Source organism: Centruroides sculpturatus, unplaced genomic scaffold (assembly GCF_000671375.1).
Source record: "Centruroides sculpturatus isolate CEXI.00-Female unplaced genomic scaffold, Cexi_2.0 scaffold246, whole genome shotgun sequence".
Taxonomy (NCBI): domain Eukaryota; kingdom Metazoa; phylum Arthropoda; class Arachnida; order Scorpiones; family Buthidae; genus Centruroides; species Centruroides sculpturatus.
In genome coordinates, this window is record NW_019384771.1 from 597,657 (window position 1) to 619,379 (window position 21,723).

Below are 21,723 nucleotides of genomic sequence, written 5' to 3' on the forward strand. Positions count from 1 at the left end.
TTTAATTAGTTGGTTTCTAATGTGTGGCGTTGTTGATAGCACTATGTGCCGACAGTTCTCTTTTGTGTTGCCCCTTGTGAGGGCAGTGCTGAACCGTGTGGAGGCAACGAAGTCTTCCTTTTTTATGCTGTGGAGGGATTCGTTCTGCTCATATAAGGTGCTTATGATGTGGTCGTCTCCTACCGAGCTGGGGACGTTTAGCAGAATCATCCTTGGGCGTCTGCCTTCTGATAATTTGGTCCTTACCAGTGGTTGCACCTCTGGGAGCCCTTGGATCGCCTGCTCTAGGACAGTAGCGTCCCTCAAGCTGCTTGTCCGGAAGCAGATCCCGTCCCCTTTAACTTGCTTTATGGCCGTCACCTTAATTTTTAGCTTGTCTGGTTTTACATCTTTGATTATGTTTCTTTGAATGCTTTTGATGGTTACATTTCCATCGTTGGCATCTCTGGGGTACACAATCAGAGCGTAGCTGCTGCTGCACCCTTCGTTTTTGATCTTTTTATTAATTGACTTGGAGATAGTTTTGGTGGTTGTGCTTTGAGGAATGTTTGTTTTCACTATGTCTGAGTAGGAGGGGGCCGGCCTAGATAGCAACTGTTGGCACTGACATTGGATAGTGGTTGGGCTGGACTTAGAAGCCCTAAGCTCTACAAGACTGCCGTACATTGCGTTGATGTTGGCAAACATTGAGGCAACACGCTCCTTGATTTCCTTCTTTTCTGGAACAGTTGGGTTAGATTTACTTGGCGGGGGAAGCAAATCCATGATCCTTTGAAGGTGTTCATTGGATTCCGCTAGTAATTTGGCCTCCAGAGTAAGATAAGTCCCGTCATCAAAGGTAAACCTTGACGGAGAATCAGGCCTGGAAGTGGCCTCACAGTCCGTTGTGGATGAGTCCAGTTCGACGTCCGAGTCTGCCATTTCACCTAAACTAGCGCTAATAACTAAGTAAAGGTAGGTAAACTATGATTAACGGATTCGCGGTAACAGATATCGGGAAACACCCAGATAATGAGTTGTAGTAAAAATAAAAATAATTTAGAAATATTTAGAAAAATTTAAATAGAAGGCAGCAACGCTTAAAAGATTAATAATAAGCGAAAATTATGCTGCCGATTAATATATGTCGCGTAAGAATGTGCCTAAAAGAACCCGAGAAAACCGGAAAAATAGCCGCCGAATTAGGGTCAAGTAGGGTCAATGACCACGTGGAAGGTCAATGACCTTTGCCTTCTTTGTTCTTATGAAATTTAAAAACGGCCATAACTTAAAAACTATTTGCGGAAACGAGACAGAATTCACTGCCCGGAAAGTTATTGGCCTGAAAGAAGAAACACCCGAATATGGGATGAACCGGAAGCCCGACAAGCCCGCACGACGGCCCGATAAAAGAAAAGTTCCGGTCGAGATAACTCGTGAACGGAAGAATGGAAGAAAAAACCGGTAACACCGTAAGAAAAGGCGTAAAAAGCCCTGTCGGATGATATATAACAAGTCCACTTACCGGCAAAAGCGGGCCGGAAAAAGTTGATCCAAGTCCAGAAATTTCCGGGAGCTGTAACTCCGGAACGGCTGGACAAAAATTGACGAACGATATACAAAACGAAAGCTTGCGAATTACGGAGTCCAACAATGTATCACAATTGTTGGATTAATCAACGACTGCGCCGATGCTACGATCCAAAACAGGAGCTGAAGTGCACGCATTCAAACCCTGTGTATGATATGACAGCATGAATGTTCAGAAATTTTCTGGAAAGTGGTTCATAAACAGAATGCTATATTTATAATTAATTGATGCAAGATTAAACTTGTTGAGACTTTATTAGGTATTAAGCTTTCCTGTCCTAAATACACTTTTTAGTCTACAAATGATCTGTCATCATCAGGTATTAGCATCTAGCCCAACTGACTTTTTTTTTTTATTTACTTATACTTATTTATTTACGGACTTTTTATCAGACAAATTTAAAAAAAAAAAGACATTAAAGGCATTTTCTGCCAGTTGATAGATCAAGTGAAATGTTTTATAGTGCTGTGACTAGAATCAAAGAGCACTGATTTCTACCAGAAGGGCTTAAAAGGTAGTGATTCCATATAGAAAAATGATTTAACTTATATGGAACATATGTTGAGAATAAAGCATTAAATTCAATTTGCTGTTTTTACATTTTCTGGGAAATTTTTGAGTGTCCCTTGTATTGAAATGCATATTTCATTTCTTGACACTCACCATTTTTAAAAACATTTATACATGATTAATATTCTAACATCTGATTTGTATTTGGAATATAACTTCGGATTTTTCCTGCATATTGCATTTTACTAAAAGATGATATATTCAAGTTTTGGGATATAAATTTTTTTGTAAGCATTAGCCAAAAAATATTGTATTGAAGATGAAGTTCTATGAAGTTTGCAGACCTAAAATAATAATCCTAGGGAAACATTAAGTGGAAGTTGTGTGTTTATATAGGATTGTTCCTTTTAACTATTCTACTAGAATAACTTGAAAAATATGCATTTATGTTTAATGGAAGAATCAAGATCAATATCTCTTTATCACAAGCTTGATGGCTTTAATATGCAGTAGTTTTTATCATTTCATTATTTGAAGAAAAAGAATGATTCCACCAAATAATAATAATTTTCTGATGATTTTTAAAAGCATTTTATTTTCTTCCTTGTTTTAATGAACTTCAAAGATAGCCACAGATTTACACAATACAGTATGGTGGGTCATGTAAGACTTCAAACACTCATAACTTCTGATCAGTATAACTTTCAAAAAGATGTTTTAGATAGAAAGTTTGTTTTTAATGTAGAATCATAATATTTAATAAAAAAAATGGGAGACTCTCATTTAAGAAAATGCAGTTGACCCCCATTTTCACTGATTGTAGTGCCATCAGTGATGAAACTGATAGTCCAATTTTGTGCCCTTGAAGTCTAACTCTTTTTGTTAAATTATTATTATTTTTTTTAATAGAATGTGTATTTAAGTTATTCCAGTGAATTGATTAAAATTGACCAGTGCATGCATATTTCCTTGTTCCTGTAATTATTAACAAATATAATGTTCTATTAATTGATTTAAATTTTTTTAATATTGAAAGATTAAATTCTTTTCCAACTTTCAAATTTCTTTGAAATATGTAATTGAGAATAATTCTAGATATTACTTGCTATTTTTCACTCAATTTGTATTTCTTTTATTTTTGTCTTAACTATAAATAAATTTTTAAATATTGAATTTTTTTGGATAATTTGTGCATTTTTTTTTTTAAATAGAATTTTTTGAATCTATAATTTGAGGTATTTTTGATATAGAATGCAGTGGCACAGAAAACTAGATGAAACAGTTTAAATTTTTAAATTTGCATAATCAAATCACTTTGTTAACTAAAAATTATTCATTATCTTTTATTAAGTGTAAAACAATAAAAGTTTTACTTTGAAAACATTATAATAGTTAAAGTTTCCGTCGAATGGCAAAATTTTCTTTGTAAATAAAGACACAGTCGTTCCAAAAATTATTTTGAAAACCACCATTTTATTACGTTTTATAGAATAAAAGTTTAGATGACCAGACCTTCCTTTATAGGCTACTCGGCCGTCCAGTTCAAAACATTCCTTAAAAACACCAAAAATTTTATCCAATTAAAAATATAAATTTAAAAGGAAGGTCTGGTCGTCTAAAGTTTTATTCGATAAAATGTAATAAAATCGTGGTTTTCAAAATAATTTTTGGAACAACTGTGTCTTTATTTACAAACATTATAATAGTATTATATACTCAAAATATAAACTAGCACCCAATTTGATACTACATAGACTGAGTAAAAAGTTGTTTTGTAGATTAAAAAAATTTTTACCACTTAAACAGTTATTCAAAGTTTGAATGAATAAATGCTAATTAATCGCAAATCACACACACAAGGAAAAATAATTTAGTTCTGCGTTGAACATTTTAACTTCTCAGGTTTTGAAATTAATTATCTAAATATCATGATGTGATACTAATAATAGAATGGGTTAATATTATAAAGGAAAAAGTCCACTATATACAGTGGAACCCTGGTTAACAAACTTTTATTTTGCAAAAATTTTGTCTCAGATAACAAATGTAATGGTTTTTTGTGTCAAATTTTAGTTGCTGTTAGGCATGTGTGAGTTAAGCATTGCTTCTCCGAGTGTTTGTGCTAAACTTCTTTTTTAGTTTTGTGATTTATGTATTTAATCAATATGGCATCCAAGAAAGAGAAAAGTGATAGTGGCAATAAAAAATGACAATGTGCTATCGAATTTAAGAAAAACATTGATTAAAAGAGTAAGACAATCAACTTTAGATCAATTTTTTGTTCTTTACCAAAAGAGACCTCGACTCAAAGAATCTCCCAATGAAGTGCTATCCTCTATTTTTTTGGATGGGGATTCCCCTTCTAAGCATTAAGCTCTATATATCTCCACTCCTCTGCCACCAACTAAATCAAACAAAGGTATGCACAGTGCTATTTTATTAAATAAAGTTTACATGTTTGTTGCTGTAATGATAGATACTATGTTTTCCTACATTTTCATCAAACAAAACCTACTGTATTTTACAAATAAAATCACAAAAATTTCGGAGGTTAGAACAGATAAATTGCATTTGCATTAATTTCTATGGAAAAAATTCCTTTGGTTAATGAATGGAGTCGCGTAATGGATTAAGTTTGTTAACCGGGGTTCCACTGTATTGCAATTCCTTTCTAATTTTGTATCTAACTGTGAATTTAATTATTAATTTCTCAAGCTTTGTAATATAGCTAAGATAGAAGTATTAAACTCCTACCTATCCATGTGACACAAAATTTATAAGTTAAGTTTACAAATCTATATGTAACAATTTAATTTCATAGTTAAGTTTTTTGTTTCGTGTATATGCTTGAATAGATAATTCTAACATGTAACAACATATCATTTCAACATATCAAACAAAATATGATTGATAGCAAATTGAAAATGCTTGTTAATCAATAAGCCAAACAAATATTAAATGTAAAAAATAATCAAAGAAACTGGATGTATAAATAAGAAATTACCATATATCTTTAATACACAATGAACAATGCAAGTAGCAACTTCCAATCGAATAATTGTTCTTTTTATTTAAATTTGTAAATTCTATTTTGTTTGACAATAATTTTATTGTAACAGCCAATAAAGTTAGTTGAAACTATTAGTTTTATTAAAGTATACAGTAGAGCATCAATTATCTGAATCAATTGGGGACTGGGGTTGTTCGGAAAATTGATTTTTTGGATAACTGATTATGTACGAATAAATATATTAACCTATCCCATGTTGAAATTTGTTCAAATCCTGGCATGTCATTAAGTATCTTCTCATGGTCGCGCCAGTGCTGCCAGCTAAAACACACACACCAACAAAAATAATATTGGAGTAGCCAAAGATTGCAGCACCACAGCACGAGCAAAAATTTAAATTTGCCGACTGGAAAGCTTTGGCTAATTGATGTTTTGGTTGATCGACATTCGGATAATCGATGCTCTACTGTACTTCCATTTTGCTGGATTTTTAATTATTGATGATTTCTTATTTATTAAATGATTTCTGTTTAGTATTAAATGAGTAAATTATATGTTTGGTTTTATAACATGATTTTATATTTTTATCAATCAGTTCCTAATTTTGTATTATATAAGCTATAAATTAATATTTGAAAAAGTTTCATTAAATTAGTTTGAAAATTAAAAATTGTATTATAACAACTATATTTATTTATGCCATTATATTCTAAATATGCAACTTTCAAATACAGCTAATGTTTTCAAAAATATTTTATATGTTTAAAACTATATAAGAAATACCTGATTGTTTCTAGAAAAGCACTGTATATTTATATTTTTCTGATAGAATTATACCTTATTTATATTCTGAAATTATAATAGTTTAATACATATTTATATATTAATAATTAAAACATTCTTCTTTAGTTTTCTTTTTAAAGAAATGATTTTACAGAAAATATAAAGAATTGTAATTACATTTATTTTTCTTGTTTGTGTAAAAGATTCAATTCTAAATATTGATTTGATAACTAGAAAACATGTTTGTTTTTATGTATGTATATATGTACAGTATTATATATTTTTATGGCTTTGCAGCATGAGTTATTAGTATGTCAGTAGAATGGAGAGTCATAAACTTAAACTTTTTTGAATATTTTATGTATCCAAATAAAAATAATAATAGTTTCAATGAATGATGATTCATCAATTTGTATTGGATATAATTTAGATTTACTGAAATTTTAATGAGTTATGAATCCTTTTCATCTTTATTTCCATAAAGATGAAAAGGGTTTATTTTAAAATAGTTAAGAATAGTAAAATTGAATAAAATAGAACAATATGACAATTCCAAACAAAATTATGTATAAAATGGAACATTTCAAAGTAAATGAAATTTCTGATAAATTATAAAATAAAAATTATGAATTAAAAATTTTCTTTAAATACAATTTTAATTTGAAATAATACAGTGTCATGATTATACTTTAATTGTATGTATTCCAGGAATGTAGATCTAAGTGGATATTTGTAGAAATTAAAATCAATTTTCCTACAGAAAAATATTAAAATTTTAGAAAATGTTCTATGAATACTGTATATAAATAATCATAACGAAGTTTTGACTTACTTTATGTAGATAAATTAAAGGAAGTTTACGACAAAAATTTACATATATCATATATAAAAAAATTGTATAAATACTTATAAAATAAAATAATAATAAAAACTTTATAGTATAGTAAAGAGAAAAAGAATAACTTGTAAAAATTGCCACTTTAATTTTATTTCTTCATCTTTCTCTTTCACTTTTTTCAATTGATTTTATTTATTATTACATAAATAAAAGCTTTAATGCTTTAGTTTATATACCTAAAAATTTATTGCAAAGTATTTTAAGTTATTAGTTTCAATATTGATCTAAATTTCTTTTGTTTATTAAAATGTCTTAAAATTAGAGGTATTTCATCAAGTAGAAGTTAGTGAGGCAAGATTTTGTTTGTCTTTTGACTAACTGATCTGTGTATCTCATTTTGTTTAAATTGTAATCTCATTCTTCTAATTTTATATCAGTAGTGCTCTTTTTTTAATCAACGTAATATAAAATTATCTGATGCACATTATGAAGAATGCATTTACATTAAGAAAATAAAATATTGCTGAGCATTTAAAAAATCAAAATCTGGGACGGGCTGAAGTCTGAAAGCATTTTAAATAAATATTAGAGTCAAAACTTTTATCAATAGCTAAGTAAATTTTAATTTTTTAATTAAAATTATTTTTAACATTAATAATCTATTTTATTATTCTAGGAGAAGAAAGTAGAAGAATTCATTAAAGCATCAAATGAAAGAATTGCTAAATATCAGAAAGAGGTAAATTTCTTTCCTGGAAATATATATTAATAATTAAAATGAACATTTTTTTTTATATTACAAATAAAAAATTGTAAAATAAACTGAACTGAAAATTAAACATCAATATTGAACATTAATATTATTGAAATGGTATTAAAAAAAGTTCAGATTATGAGTATTTAAGAGATTTTTTTACAGTAGAATTTTATGCAATAACAAAAAGCATTATCATTATCATTACTAAGACTTTTAATAATATTGATATGTCACTAGTTCAAACACTGTTATTCTCTAGGAATTATCACATCCACAGACCCAAAAAATACTAATCAATGAACAACTTTATTTTACCCAGATGCATTTCGGAAATTACGATATTTCCCTCCTCCGTGGGCTTTCTTTGAAACTTTTATTTTTGGGGTCTGTGGATGGGATAATTCCTAGAGAATAATGGTGTTTGAACTGGTTACATATCGATATTTGAAAAATGGAATAGAAGCGGAAAGATAAATTATAGCTAAATTGGATAAACTTTTAATAATTTTGGTCTTACCTGTTCTTGTTTGTTTACAAAAATTGTTTTCAAAAGTTAATTTAGCAATTGAATTTTTATTGATCAGAAAATTCAAAAATTTTATAATTAACCATCTGGTTACTAATTTTTATCAAATTGATAAGTTAATTTTCATTAGCCATTTTTCATAGTTTTTGTAGGTTAGTCGAATATTTAATTTGTAAATTGAAACTTTTTATTTTATTGAAATCTTTTTAATATATTCACTAGATCTTTAATAATTTATTTTTTTGAAATGTTAAATTCAATATGCTACTAGGTACATAAATTTTTAAAGAAATTATCGTACTTTTTTAGTATAATTATTTACTGGACATAAGTGACATGCTGTTGTAATATGTAATATATCAAAAAGAAAGAATTCCCCCAAAAAGCAGTGCACTAAAATATAGGTTTCAGAAAGTAATTTTATTAGGTTCATAAAATTTATTAAAAAAAACATTATGGAAATAGCACAAAAGAGAACTTGTTTTCTATAACAATAGGGAAAAAAAAGTAATTTCAAAAGCTATCTCACAGCTGAAACAATACTTCACCTGAACATTTACCTGAACAAATTGAAAGGTATCTGATACAATTCCAATTAATGTCCTAGATTTATTGAGCTGTTTTTCCTGTTATTTAAATGTGAAATCAAACCCTGCTTATTACTGTTTTATTGATATTTTTAAAGTATATTTATTAGGTCTTATACATATTGTATTTAGTTCTGAAATTTTAGCACATTACACTATATTAATGAGATTTTGCTACTTGTTACTATAATGTTTAAACATGTTATATTTATTTCTGTTGCTGCTGCTTTTAATATTTTTTTTTTTTTGTAACTCTTATTATCATCTGGAAAGAGAGTGAAATAAAGGATATTGTTTATGAAGAAGCAATTATAAATTCAACTGTACATATTAATTAAATACGATGCCATTTAACTTATTTATTATATGTGACAAAATTTCATAAAGATTGATCAGTATTTGCATAGAATATTTCTTCTTGTACATCAGGAAAAGGGATAAAGTAAAGCAGCTTCTTATATCAAATTATTGTACATATTAAATACTCATAAATCAGAATCATATTTGTATTATTAGTTTATAAAGAGATAACATATATATAATTAAAAAATATTTTAAAAAATTTTTTCAGAAAACTAAGATGGTAACATGAACCATCTTATTGGTTTGTAGTAGACAACACACAACTATAAACCAGGAGTCTCAAACTCAAACAGTGAAGGGCCAATCAAATAGACATGGGCTGTATTCAATAGTATTTGGTAAACCAAAACATACTGTAATTATAAAAAAAGGCCCTTTTGTTGCCAGGCCTTTATGACATATGTAAACAGATGGATGTTTGAAATTTTTGTTTTAATTTTCTCCAAGATGTTAGAAACATTGATTTTTAGAAAGGAAATCATCAAGGCCATGGGCCAGATATAAAGCTTTAATGGGCCGTAACTGACCCATGGGCCACCAGTTTGCAATCTCTGCTCTAAATAAATAAATAAACCACTGCTAACTTCAGGAAGCCAATTTTTATTGAGTAAAAGAAATGTTATTGGTTAAAATTTTAAGTTTCATAACCTTTTATAACACAAAACTATATTTCAATAATCAAATAATTTCCTTATTAGAATAAAGCATTTACTGTGTTTAGTTATAAACAATAAAATTTTGGAATTTACAGAATTCATATATATGATTTAACTATACAGGAATTCTCACTTTTATATTAGATCATGTTCCTAAAAACTGTGACAAAAAGCAGATCATGTTTATTCATAGCTATAATATTTAACTGAGTTGGAGTAATGTCATGAAATTTTTCAAAACTTGCTGTATTTACTCAAATGTAGCATACACTTTTCAGGTATTAGTATCTTTGAAAATAGTGTCTTAATGGTGTGTCTTAGATTTGAAGTAATATATTATAATTAGTGACCTTTAGTGTCATGCTTCTTATTTCTCGGTCAATAGAGGTCACTGATTCCATTGCATTATTTTAATGATTTTATTAGATTAATATTTGTAATACCAAGTATTTAAGAAATCAATTTAACTCAGTTTGATTAGTCTATTACAATAATGTTGTAACTTATTTGCATGAAAATACCAGAAAAAGAAATGTAGCATTTCCAATGCCTTAAATGACACTAAGGGTAATTGCATATGGAAAGATGTAAACATCTTATCGAGTATTGATTTATAAAGAGTAAACATGGAAAGTAAAGAAGTTTCCAACTCCACTACCACAGAAGACAATGATATATAGCTTATTTTGTTGTGCAATAAATACTGATTCTATTGACAAAATTTTTGAGCTGTCTAATTAAAAATATCCATTACTTGAGCATTTAGAAATTAAAGTGTGTCTTAGATTCAGTGTTGTCTTTTATATGAGTAAATATGGTATTCCAGAAGTTTGTTTATTGGTATTATTATTTGCTTAATTGCAATTTACATAATGAACTAAAAATACAGACTTAAGCACACAAAAACTAATACTCAAGAGGGAAAAAAATCAGATTTGTTGTAGGATTTGATAGTTGTGTCTTACATCACATAATTTCAAATACTGAAATCAGTCTTCATGCTTTAACACTCTTTGTTGTTATTCTGAACTGACAAGTCCAAACAATTAAAAATCCATTAAACAATAGCATAGTATATATTGTAAGTGCATCTCAGGAATGGAAGAACGAAACAATTATTCATTTACCTGCAGTTGAATTATAACAGAAAATTGGGATAATGTAAAGAATAAGCTGATCATGAAAACAGAAGAAGAAATTAGTAGTATAGTATTGTTTCTGACATATAGTTCAAGTTAAGCAATCAAAAATTGAATTACTTGTATGATAGTTTTTGTTACAGTAAGTTAGAAAATAATTCTATGAGATGACAGCATAAAAATCAGTGTTAAATTATACCAAAATATCAGTAGTTAAATCAAATAGAATAGGAAATGAAATACCAAATAAATATCATGCCAGCTAAGAATTAAAGATGAACAGTCAGCATTATTAATTTAATATTACCAATTGCCCTTTACATTGAATAATGCCCTGTTGAAACCACATTATGACTTAATGATTATCTTCAATTTTTGATCTTAAAAAACTGTACTCGAGCAGCCAAATGAAAATAGAAATTTTTTGATGAACCAGAAGTAAGGAGAGAGCAAAAATCAATCTAGATCATTTGCAATAAAGATAATTTTTTCTTTAAAATTAATATTTTATAATAAATACTTCTTCAATATTAATATATTAAGTGTAATTGTGTGTTGACTGTTAAAGTAAAAAAAAAAAATGGCATTGATTAATAGGTCAAGAACTACCTTGCTTTTATGGTATTTGTTTCTTATATATAAGTAAAATTTTTTATGTAATAATTAGTCATGGGATAATTCAACAATAGTTAGCTGATTTTGATGTGATAAATTTACTTGATCTGAAAGATCTAGACTGTTCCCATGTGAATCATAGAAATACACTCTCAGTAAGACATAGGAAGCTATTATATATTGTATAATAGTGGGAGTTTTATATATTATGAAAATTTATATGTAAATAAGATGATTGCGTTAGATTTTAAAATAATTTGGGTAAATTCAAGAGAAAAATTTTTAGACAAATTCCAAATGATTTCGTCTCGAACATTCTTTCACAAATTTTAAGCAATACATTTAGAAATATAGAAACTTTTTTTTGCAATTAGTAACAATGAAAAAATTTTTGATATTTCAATAATATGGAATTAAATAATTTAAATTTGTAAATACGCTAAATTCTTGTGTGGAATTAAAACAATATTATGTCATGTTTTGCTTATTATTTTATAAAATATTTGATAATTAATATTTTTGAAAGACAAGTATTTTAAAACAATAAAAGAAATATTTTTATATCTTATTATATTTCTATTATAATTAAAGATTGATATCAACCGCACTAAAATTTCCTGTAATTTTAGTACTATCTTTTAACTATAATATTACAAGGAAATTGAACAATATAATACTTTATTTTTTTAAATAAAAATTGCAAAATTTTAATTTGTATGACATTTTTTATTTTTTACATCTATTTAATTTGAGAAATATTAGTATAAATTTCTTTCTTTATGACACTTCTTCAAAATTGACATTTTTTCAAATGCATTTAAAGTAATATGCAATGACAGGAAAAATTTTTATAATTTTTAAGCAAAATATTGTTTTTGGAATCATTTTCAATGTTAGTATAATTATTATTAAATTAAAACTAATAACATTTTCAACAAAATTTGAATTAAAAGACATAATTAACTTATAAAATGCTATGTACAGTACTTCCTTGAAGTAGACAGTTGTTTAGACACATATTTTATCATTAGCATTTGTTTAAATACTCGTATAGAGATGTAATCATAAATTAAAAGAAACAACAGGTAAAATGTGTTTCTTGGAAGAAAATATATGTATTTATTCTTCAGCAAAAGATATGCTCTTTCTTAACAGTAAGAAAAATGAATTTTAAAAAAATAAAATTATTTACATCTTAATACTGTAATAACTTATCAAATTGTAAAATTTTATAAATAATAATTTTGTTTTTCTTTTGGCTAATAGTGATGAAATTGATTTCTGATATGAGTTATCAATTTGATATTAATTAACACACGTTAATGGAAGATCAAAATTTTAATAGCATAAACATAGTTTTATCTCTACTGTTTTTGGACTGATAGATTTAATAATAATAAAAATATAAAGTCTAGAATATAAATGGTATATTTACTGGTGACTAAAAAGTTAGTGTGCACCTACATTGTATTATTTGCAATGTAGATGGTGTTTGACAACTTTTTAATTCCCCTATACCTAAAAACAGAAGAAAACCTGAAATACATTTGAGTCCAAGTGAGAGCAAAAGAGTTTTGCTTGTTAATTGATATTATTATAAAAATATATGATAACTTATATTTTGACTTTGATAATAAATTTAATTTATAACTATTAAAATCCTAATATAGATATATAATGAATTTTATAATAAACTCCAAGAATATAGGTATAGAGTTACGGTAATATTTCATAAGTTGTTCATGGCCTTCAATTCAATACTGTCTGCAAAAATAGCTTCCAGTACTGTTTTGACAATGTCTTTAAGGCTTCACTGCCTTGTCTGTGCTTCAGACTTGGCTTTCATCTGTTGTTCCTGGTTAGCTAATATGTGAACAAGAAAGGTATAACATTGCTTTCCCAATTTCTACTCCCTTGATTTTTCCACTATAGACTTTCATCTGTTTCCTTAAAATGAAAGAGAAGTCGAAGGGATGCAGATTCTAATAAGCAACATAGTGGAAGCTGAAGTGACGAAAGTCATTCGATTAAATATGTCACAAAAAAATGGCTTCCAGGATTGCTTTAAAACGTGGTATAGCTGCTGATAGAAGCATTTAGGTAAAGGAGGAACTAACTTTAATATGATATGGTGTAAGAACATCTGTATGTTTTATAATAAGACTTGTGTCTGAAGTTTGGTTTAGTTTGGCTCTACTAAATATGTATCTTCTAACAATATTATTGATTTATTAAATGATTATTCATTTATTTTTTAATGAAATTAAAATTTTGAGAAGGATGATATTTTTAATTTATCATTATTCAGTCGTTTTAATTTAACATTATACAATAGCCCCTTTTTATATTGCCCAATCAGATATATCAGGTCTTTTTGTTTTCTCCTAAATGTAAAAATGCATTAGCCAATACATCAGTTATATCTGTGCCACCTGATATATCATTTGTTTAGTTTGTCTCCCTATATACTCAATATAATGGGGCTATTGTATTATCCTTACTCAGTAAATACGATAAAAATATTTGAAAAAGCTTACTTAAAGTATCATCAAATAATTCAATAAACTGAAAGTATTCCCACTATATATTTTATACTCGTTGAGTATGAGTGTGTTGTGGTTTAAAGTTTATAAAGATAGATAATGATTTATATTTTGGTTAATTGTAACAAAAATTCACTTATTTAAATAAGTGAATTTTTATTACAGTTAGTCAGATTCCTTGATATAAAAAAAATCTTCTTAATGACACTTTTTTAATATTTATTAATTAATAAAATAGCATTGACTTATGAAAATTTTATTTCAGCTTGATTCTTTGAAAGCAATAATACCATTTGAAGAGATGACCATGGAAGATTTTTATGATGCTTTCCCACAATATGCCTTAAATCCAAAGAATCCAACATTTTGGCCACATTCATTGGAAGATTTGGAGAAAGCTAGTTCTCAAAAAGTGTAGAATAATAGTAATAAACTGTAACTTGATAGTTATATATAATGGAATAGATTAAATTACATAATCTAAATTGTAAATTGTTTAGAGATTAAGATGTTTGAAATAAAAAGGAAGTTGCAAAATTCTATACATCGATGCTTTAATTCTTAATTACATACCACAATTATTCTTTTGTATTCCATAATTAATTTCTAATATAATAGTAAAGACAGAAATTTAATTTTGAGTTATATATATAAAATTAATTAATTAATTAAAAATACAGAAGTTTGTATTGAAACTATAATTATAGTTTAATGATGTTTGATAAGAGTTTATATGGGTCATCAAATAATCTTAGATGGAGAAAACATCTATATTGTGATATTTTAACTCTCTAAGTGTTGAATTTCTTAAGTGTTCTAATTTTTAATAACTTTGGATTAGTTTAGCTATAATAAATTTAATAAATTTTCAGCTTAAAATATAAGAATATTTAGTTTTTGATTTTAGTTTCAATTGATTCTTCCAAAAAATAATAATAATAATAATAATAATAATAATTGATTTTGGCAGTATATTTGCATTGATTATTTTTAATACTTTGCTCTTAAAATTTTTTTTTAAATATTAATATTTAAACAAAATACATTACTAAAATGCCTTAAGTCCTTGAAATGTTTGAGGATCAGTTGAGGTAAACTTCAAGACAAACATCTGTTACCTTTAATTTAATTCAAGGTCATCTTGTTTATAAAAAATGTTTTTTTTTTTGTAAGGTATAAATAAGATTTTCTATGCATTTTTTTTTAATATGTTAAAAGAAATATTGTTTTCGGAGGAAATGTTATTGAAGAATAGCACTTTTAGTTTTCGTAAATCTATATACCTTCGAGCAATATGGAATGAAAACAGATTAGACAAATTTGGAAGATATAATCATAAAAATAACCTAAGGAAACAAATATTTTCCATCAGGAAATTTAATGGAACAGCTGTCATTCTTAATGAACTGCATCCTGTATATAAACAAGTCTTCATAAGTATATTGTTAACAGCTAGATTACTTTGAATACACTAATTTATGGTCGTTTAGTAGTGATTCATGCTTGCGAATAAAAATGGATTATTTAATTATTAATATAATAATGGAATTCGGTTTCAATAAGAAAATATGATACAGGAGGAGAATATCAAATAAAATTTTTTAACAATTGAAATTGTGTATCCTTGAAACAGTAATTAAAAATGAATTGGATTGAAAATATCTATTCTGTAATTCAAAAATGCATACAAGAAATACAATTATCATCATTACATTTTCATATTCCAGTTGAGAATTTTAATGTGAATAAATATATAGTTTAACAATTGATGTATATATATTATGATCCAAAAATAATTTCGAAAGACCATTGGATAAAAAAGAAGCTTAGTCATCTTATTGCAAAATCTCTGATCTACCTGTGATTTTGACATCTTCCTTTTTGATTACAATACATAAAATAATAGTATTTTACATGAATTCATATTTTGAATGGGGATTGTTTTTATGCATTAAAAAATTGGAAAACTTTCAAAAAATATTTATATTTTTAATTGATATGAAATTACAAACTGACTTTAACTACAGTTACCATTATAAACAAAAAATTTCTTTTATGATAAGGTCTTATTTTTATAATAATTAATATGAATTGATATTTGTAAAATTCACTCTAATGGTCGATAACTGTGTTTTTTTTTTTTGGGTTTATATACACACAAAAAATGACTGTTACAATTTACTTGAAGCAGATAAAAGCATAAAAGTATATAAATTACATACTACTACTTTAAAAATTTAAATTAAGCCTTTATATAGTATTGTTCCGGATGACAGAGCGGTTTAGATGGCAGTCTTTCTCTGGGAGATCCGAGATCGAATGAGGACGAGTCCATCCGGATATTTCGGACCCCGTCTCTGCCCCGTTGTAAGACTGGTCAAATCCATAATGGGCATGCTAAAAAAAGATCCTCTTAGTGCTCACAGGGCAGAAAGAGTTTTAAAAAAGACCGTATTGTTCCGAATATACGACCCCAAGTTTCAAGGTGTGCTTCATATAAAGGGAGAACAAACCGAATATAGTGCAACCTTTATTTTTACATGTATAAAATCGCCTACAAAATAGTACTCCATGTTTGCCTCCGTCGTTCCGAATTTTCGTGCTGCCTCACAATTATTGATTCTGGCCATATCGAAGAATCGTGCTTTTGAAACTGAGTCGAATGATTTCTTATTTCCTTGTTTAGCTGCCGAGATGTTGAGCTTCGTTTTTCAACACGACCCGTGTCCACCAATTTTTCTTATGTAAAAACTACGTAAAATACCACACTAGCAACATTTGAGTAGAGTAAAACAGACTTTTAACTGCAGGATGTTGCAATAATACTAAGTATAAGGGTAGAAAGAACTTGCATGTAGTAAATACTACTCTGAGAAGTAGACATTTCGGAAAAAAAGATAGTACTATATTCGGAATAATACGGTGTTTTTAAAATTATAGTCTATCAAAAATTGATTTGTAACGTATCGAGCTTTGTTTTATGAATTAATTTAACATTCATCAATGAAAGGTTCTTCGCCATCTAATGTAATTCCACGCTGATGTTGTTCAATGTTAGAAAGGCATCTTCTTATTGGTCTAGCCGAACTTGGACTTTGCAAGATTCTAGGAATATCATTAACCATTCTTTGGTATTCATAACACATTTTGGCACTGCAAAGAGGAGTCTCCACTTCTTGAGTACTATTGAATTTACTATAATCAACTAAGTATTCTCCTGTTTCTTTACGAAAACTTACAACCTGTTCGAAACGATGACCCCAGAGAATTTCGTTTGGGAGGTATGAAGATCTGGCTTGAATCGACTGACCGGTAGACTCAATGGTTCCTTCTAAAATGACTACAATTTCGTATCTCTCTCTCAACATGTCTTCTGCAGAGAGAGCATAAAAAGGGCTGTTACTGTCGATTTGATGTACAATAGTAGCGGGCCAAATCAGAAAGACACGATCTGCACCCTCGTCAAACTTTAAATCTAAACTTGTCTGATAATACGGTATGATTTCTCCCTCAGCTGTCGTTTTCCTTCGGATTAACTGAGCACTTACAGTTGCACCTATAATGTGTGATTTTCTCATGTCTCCAACTCTGAAAGTCAAGCAGAGTTTGCCATCTCTTAAACATATTGTCGCATAACGACTGAACATTAATGTCTGGGAGCGTTTTTTAGGTCTGGATAATTTAGCAAACACAATACCTGCCATAAAACATTGGATCATAACACCAGTCACGGACTGTATGGCCATAATAAAGATAGCTTCGGGGCATTCTTCCGTAGTGTATCTTGAACCGTATCCAATAGTATGCTGTGTTTCGACTGAAAATAAGAAAGCAGACGTAAAAGAATTTAAACTTTCTACGCAAGGTTTCCAATTGTCATCCACAGGATCCAGATCTCCGTGAGCCATACAGATGAGCCACCAGATGAGGGCAAAACTAAGCCAACTAAGAATAAAACCCATTGCAAATACCAACAGATTCCATCTCCATTTGATATCTACTAAAGTAGTGAAGATATCTTGCAAGTAGCGTTGACTTCTCTTGGATAAATGAGCTTTAGATAAATTAACGACGCCATTTTTCAGCACCACACGCTTTCGTATTCTTCCCGGTATTATTTTTGTCTGTTGATATCTAACCATGGAGTTTTCATCTTTGCTTCCTAAAGATGGGGGATTGATCGATGTCGGAGATTGATCATCCAATGGAGTGCAAGACGAGGCATCTACGTCACCAACATTACGAACACCATTTGGAAGAAGTTCTTGCCAAGGAGCTCCAATTTCCCCGTCAAAATACCTGTTTGTCGGTTTGCTGCTCATTTTTACTTCATAATAAAAATGTGGAACAGTTCTCTGCACGGAAAAAAATACGTTTAAATAAATAAATTTCTGGGGAAAAAATTCATTCATTAAAAGTGTTATACAATACAAAGTCAGAATTATTCCGCTTTTATTAGCACGTTACATTCTAATGTACAGTACATCCTCATTTAACTCAATTGCTTTATGCATCATTCAATTTTCACATTAAAAATAAGAGGAGAAAGTGTCCAAAATCCTCTTTTTTTCAAAATAAATATTAGTTTAACACATTTAAATCTAATAAAATTCATCTACATAAAAAAAAGAGGGTAAAATAGCCGTAGGTGTTAGAATTTTAAGTAAATAACGTTATTTCGAAGGTTACATAATAATTAAAAACGTAGTTTCGAAACATAACCCCGTTCTTTAACTGCAAACTTAAAGATTTCTATTAACTATAAAATTTCATTCGATTTTTACGTGTAAAAATCACAATACATTCTCCGAAAGCACACTTTCATCAAACAGTCTATTGTTTACGGAAAGGTAGAAGAAAGAAAGGAAAGAAAGAAAAAAATAAAATTTAATGCCTTTTTTTCAAGGTTCCTTCCACGCACAAAATGATGGGAAACAAGAATAATAGATTAACAAATAATTTCGATTGTCGGAATTTGCACTTTTGCGTGAAACCTTGACACCTTTTTATACCAACGTTTAATTTTGTGCATTGTATAGTGACTAAATGTTAAATCTACTAAATAGTTTTTAAACAGGAAGGCAGATGAGATGATTTATGCACTCATTGTTTAATTTCGTCCACTTCATTGTCCATTCAACTGCGATTCTTTTTTTTCTCCTTCAATGGAAACCTTTATTAAATGGTGTAAAAACTCGACGTCGCGCTCAATTTCCAATTATGCAACTGTATGATTTTCTCCCTTAAAAAAAAATCCACATTTCGCCAAAGAATTTTTAAAAACGACGAATTAATTTCTGTTGTTTAAATTAAACCAGATAATAATGTTGTTTTACTGCGTACCCTTTGACCTCTCGAGCTATAATTCTTACTGACGTTTAAATAATTGGACGACAAACATATTAATGTTTCAACACAACTATCAGCTAGAAATTATCTTTAGGGAAGTGCAAATTTAAAAGATTTCTTTTTACTGATGCCGTAGAATTAATATTTGTTAAATTGATGATGTAATTTTTCATGTCAAAATGTCTTATAACCTCGATGATAAATCACAAAAAACGTTATTTAAAGGAGAGAGATATTCTCAACGTCCAGTCATCATCTGATCTGGAATAAATTTTATCATTTAATCACATGGAACCAATCTTTTACATTGACGTCAATTGTATGGAACCAATTTGTTCTGTCGAACTTATGATTACCAATTGAAAATTTCGGAAATGTCAACAAATTTCAAAAGTTTTCACGTGTAATCTTAGCTAAAAAAAACGTCTAAGATTACACGTAATGCGATCTTTGTGCCGAAACGGTAGTGTAAAATTCGAATATTTTGCTTTGTTAATCATAATATAGATGCAATTAAATTCTAGAAAAATGGGGTAACAAAGTTTTAATTATAACGAATGAATCTGCAAATTTTAGTTTATTATATATGCAAATTGCAGATTAGTTTGCAATTTCCATATTTTATTTCCCCCCTTTTTTTATTTTATTTTATTGTTGCCGTTCGGGTTACAATAATAACTTCGGGCGGTTTTAAAATTACGAGAATTTCTAGAATAAAAAGTACAATTTTCTATTACATATTATTTCTTCCGTTAAATAATTTAAACAATTCGAAAATTTAAAGTAAACTAAAAACGTTTTCTTTTTACGATTTTGCACGTAGTTTAAAGTATTTTAATAGGGTATTAAATTTAATTCCAGGTAAACTTAACGTTTCTTTTCCTTTAATTTACAATTATAAATCATTGTAGTTTTATTATAATATTCTAGAGAACTCTATAAACTAGTTCACGCACGGTAAAAATTTATAAGCAAGTAGTTTAAATATCTTATCGAATAGACGTTTGCTATAAAACACTAAAATATATTATAAAACAATTTAGATTATGTGTTGCAGTATTTTGATAGGTTAATATATATATACTACAGATAGGTATTTATATAATTTTTAAGAATATATAAGTATAGAGAGGCCGGTATGTTAGTTTATAGCGTGTAGCAACAAGCAAAATTTAATATTTACTTACGGAGATTTCGGTGTTTGTAATGTCGTGTGAAAGGGTGATTGCTAAATGAAGATCGGTCGGAGTCTTCCATAGCGATAGACGAGTGCGTAACGCCTCGCGTTCATTCTGTTATCTGATTGGTCATCCGAAGGGGGGGAAACAGAGAAAAATAATCAAAAATTCATTCATTGCTTCTCGAATTAACTTATCAAAGATACAATAAACCCGGTGGATGCGTAAATTGTAATGGAAGTCCACCTGTTTGTCGAACAATGTGCGTGTTTTTTTTTTTTGTGTTTTTCTAACACCAGAACTGGTTACGTGTGTTGAAATGTATACAAAATACATAAAAATCGAACACGTGTATTCGATTTTTACCTTCGATAAATAGGCTCTAACTTTAATTTTTACGCTTTAAATATAAATACGTAATCAGTTTTATTGTTTAAAATGAATTAAAGGAAAAGCAACAATACGTTTAAAGGGAAGAAAGAATGGGAAGATGGGGAGGAAAAAAAAAGAGTTAAGAAGATGAATTTAATTTCTCCTACCTGAATTTTTCTATAATTAATTCTTTGTTTGTAGTATTTATTATAATAAATTATTATTATTTTTTTTATTTAATTTTTGGTGTGGTGTTGTACCGCTTCACCCGAAAATTTCGACGCATGCTCGTCATACATCGTGTTTATCCGGTTTTCCACCTGACTCCCACCTCAAGCGCGTGACCTTGACAAGCGGTCACGAGCCAGCTAGTAAAAGTATTTTTCATCCGCGTATCTGGCTTCGACGTCACACGATGTTTTCGGACAAACTTTCTCGACGTCACGTGACACAATTTGGGATGGAAAACAGATGTTATCGATTCGCTTCATCTTCCGATTGTGATCATTTTGGCGTCGAGCGCCATCTATTGCCGATCTTCGTCGATAGGAGAGAAAGGGAAGAGCCGAGCCACACACATCCTTTCCAAAATAATAGCAGCTCGTATATCATCATTACTACGTCACATCTTGACATCCTGTGCTCCCGTTTCTAATTATGCCCATAATTTAAATCAAAATAATTAAAGATAAATCTTTATTACTCGGTTGTTCTAAACGTCCCCCGCGGATATTAGCGCCATTTTTCCCTTTTAAAAATGGCGTGTAACAATACGCAATATTTTTAAAAAAGTACATAAAATATACACGTGTAATCTAATTATAAAATAAAAATTTTAAGTACGTTTTTCCCGTAAAATAAATCACTTACACGCAATGATGACGTCAAATCTGAGTAATAAATGAAAAAAATGTAGCGCCATCTGTC

General features: G+C 28.6%; 2 protein-coding genes across 3 annotated transcripts in view; one reads left to right on the forward strand and one right to left on the reverse strand.

The window, feature by feature from the left end:
* Window positions 1-14,456, forward strand: part of LOC111628987 (ATP synthase subunit d, mitochondrial-like) — a 35,707-nt gene extending 21,251 nt beyond the window's left edge. The window contains exons 4-5 of the mRNA XM_023372847.1: window positions 7,388-7,450; window positions 14,163-14,456. Coding sequence (XP_023228615.1) covers window positions 7,388-7,450; window positions 14,163-14,315 — 216 coding nt within the window. The 3' untranslated portion in view covers window positions 14,316-14,456. The remainder of the gene's footprint in view (window positions 1-7,387; window positions 7,451-14,162) is intronic.
* A 1,184-nt stretch (window positions 14,457-15,640) lies between these two features.
* LOC111628999 (G protein-activated inward rectifier potassium channel 3-like) lies at window positions 15,641-20,983 on the reverse strand. Of its 2 annotated transcripts, XM_023372863.1 has the most exons (3): window positions 20,964-20,983; window positions 20,434-20,545; window positions 15,641-18,252 (listed from the first exon to the last, which is right to left on the reverse strand). In XM_023372863.1, exon 3 carries the CDS (start codon window positions 18,217-18,219, stop codon window positions 16,888-16,890), a length of 1,332 nt encoding a protein of 443 aa, XP_023228631.1. In that variant the 5' UTR covers window positions 18,220-18,252; window positions 20,434-20,545; window positions 20,964-20,983; the 3' UTR covers window positions 15,641-16,887. The 2 variants fall into 2 exon arrangements, with proteins under 2 accessions (XP_023228631.1, XP_023228632.1); XM_023372864.1 differs by lacking the exon at window positions 20,964-20,983 and having other exon boundaries at window positions 20,434-20,754.
* Between the last annotated feature and the right edge of the window lie 740 nt (window positions 20,984-21,723).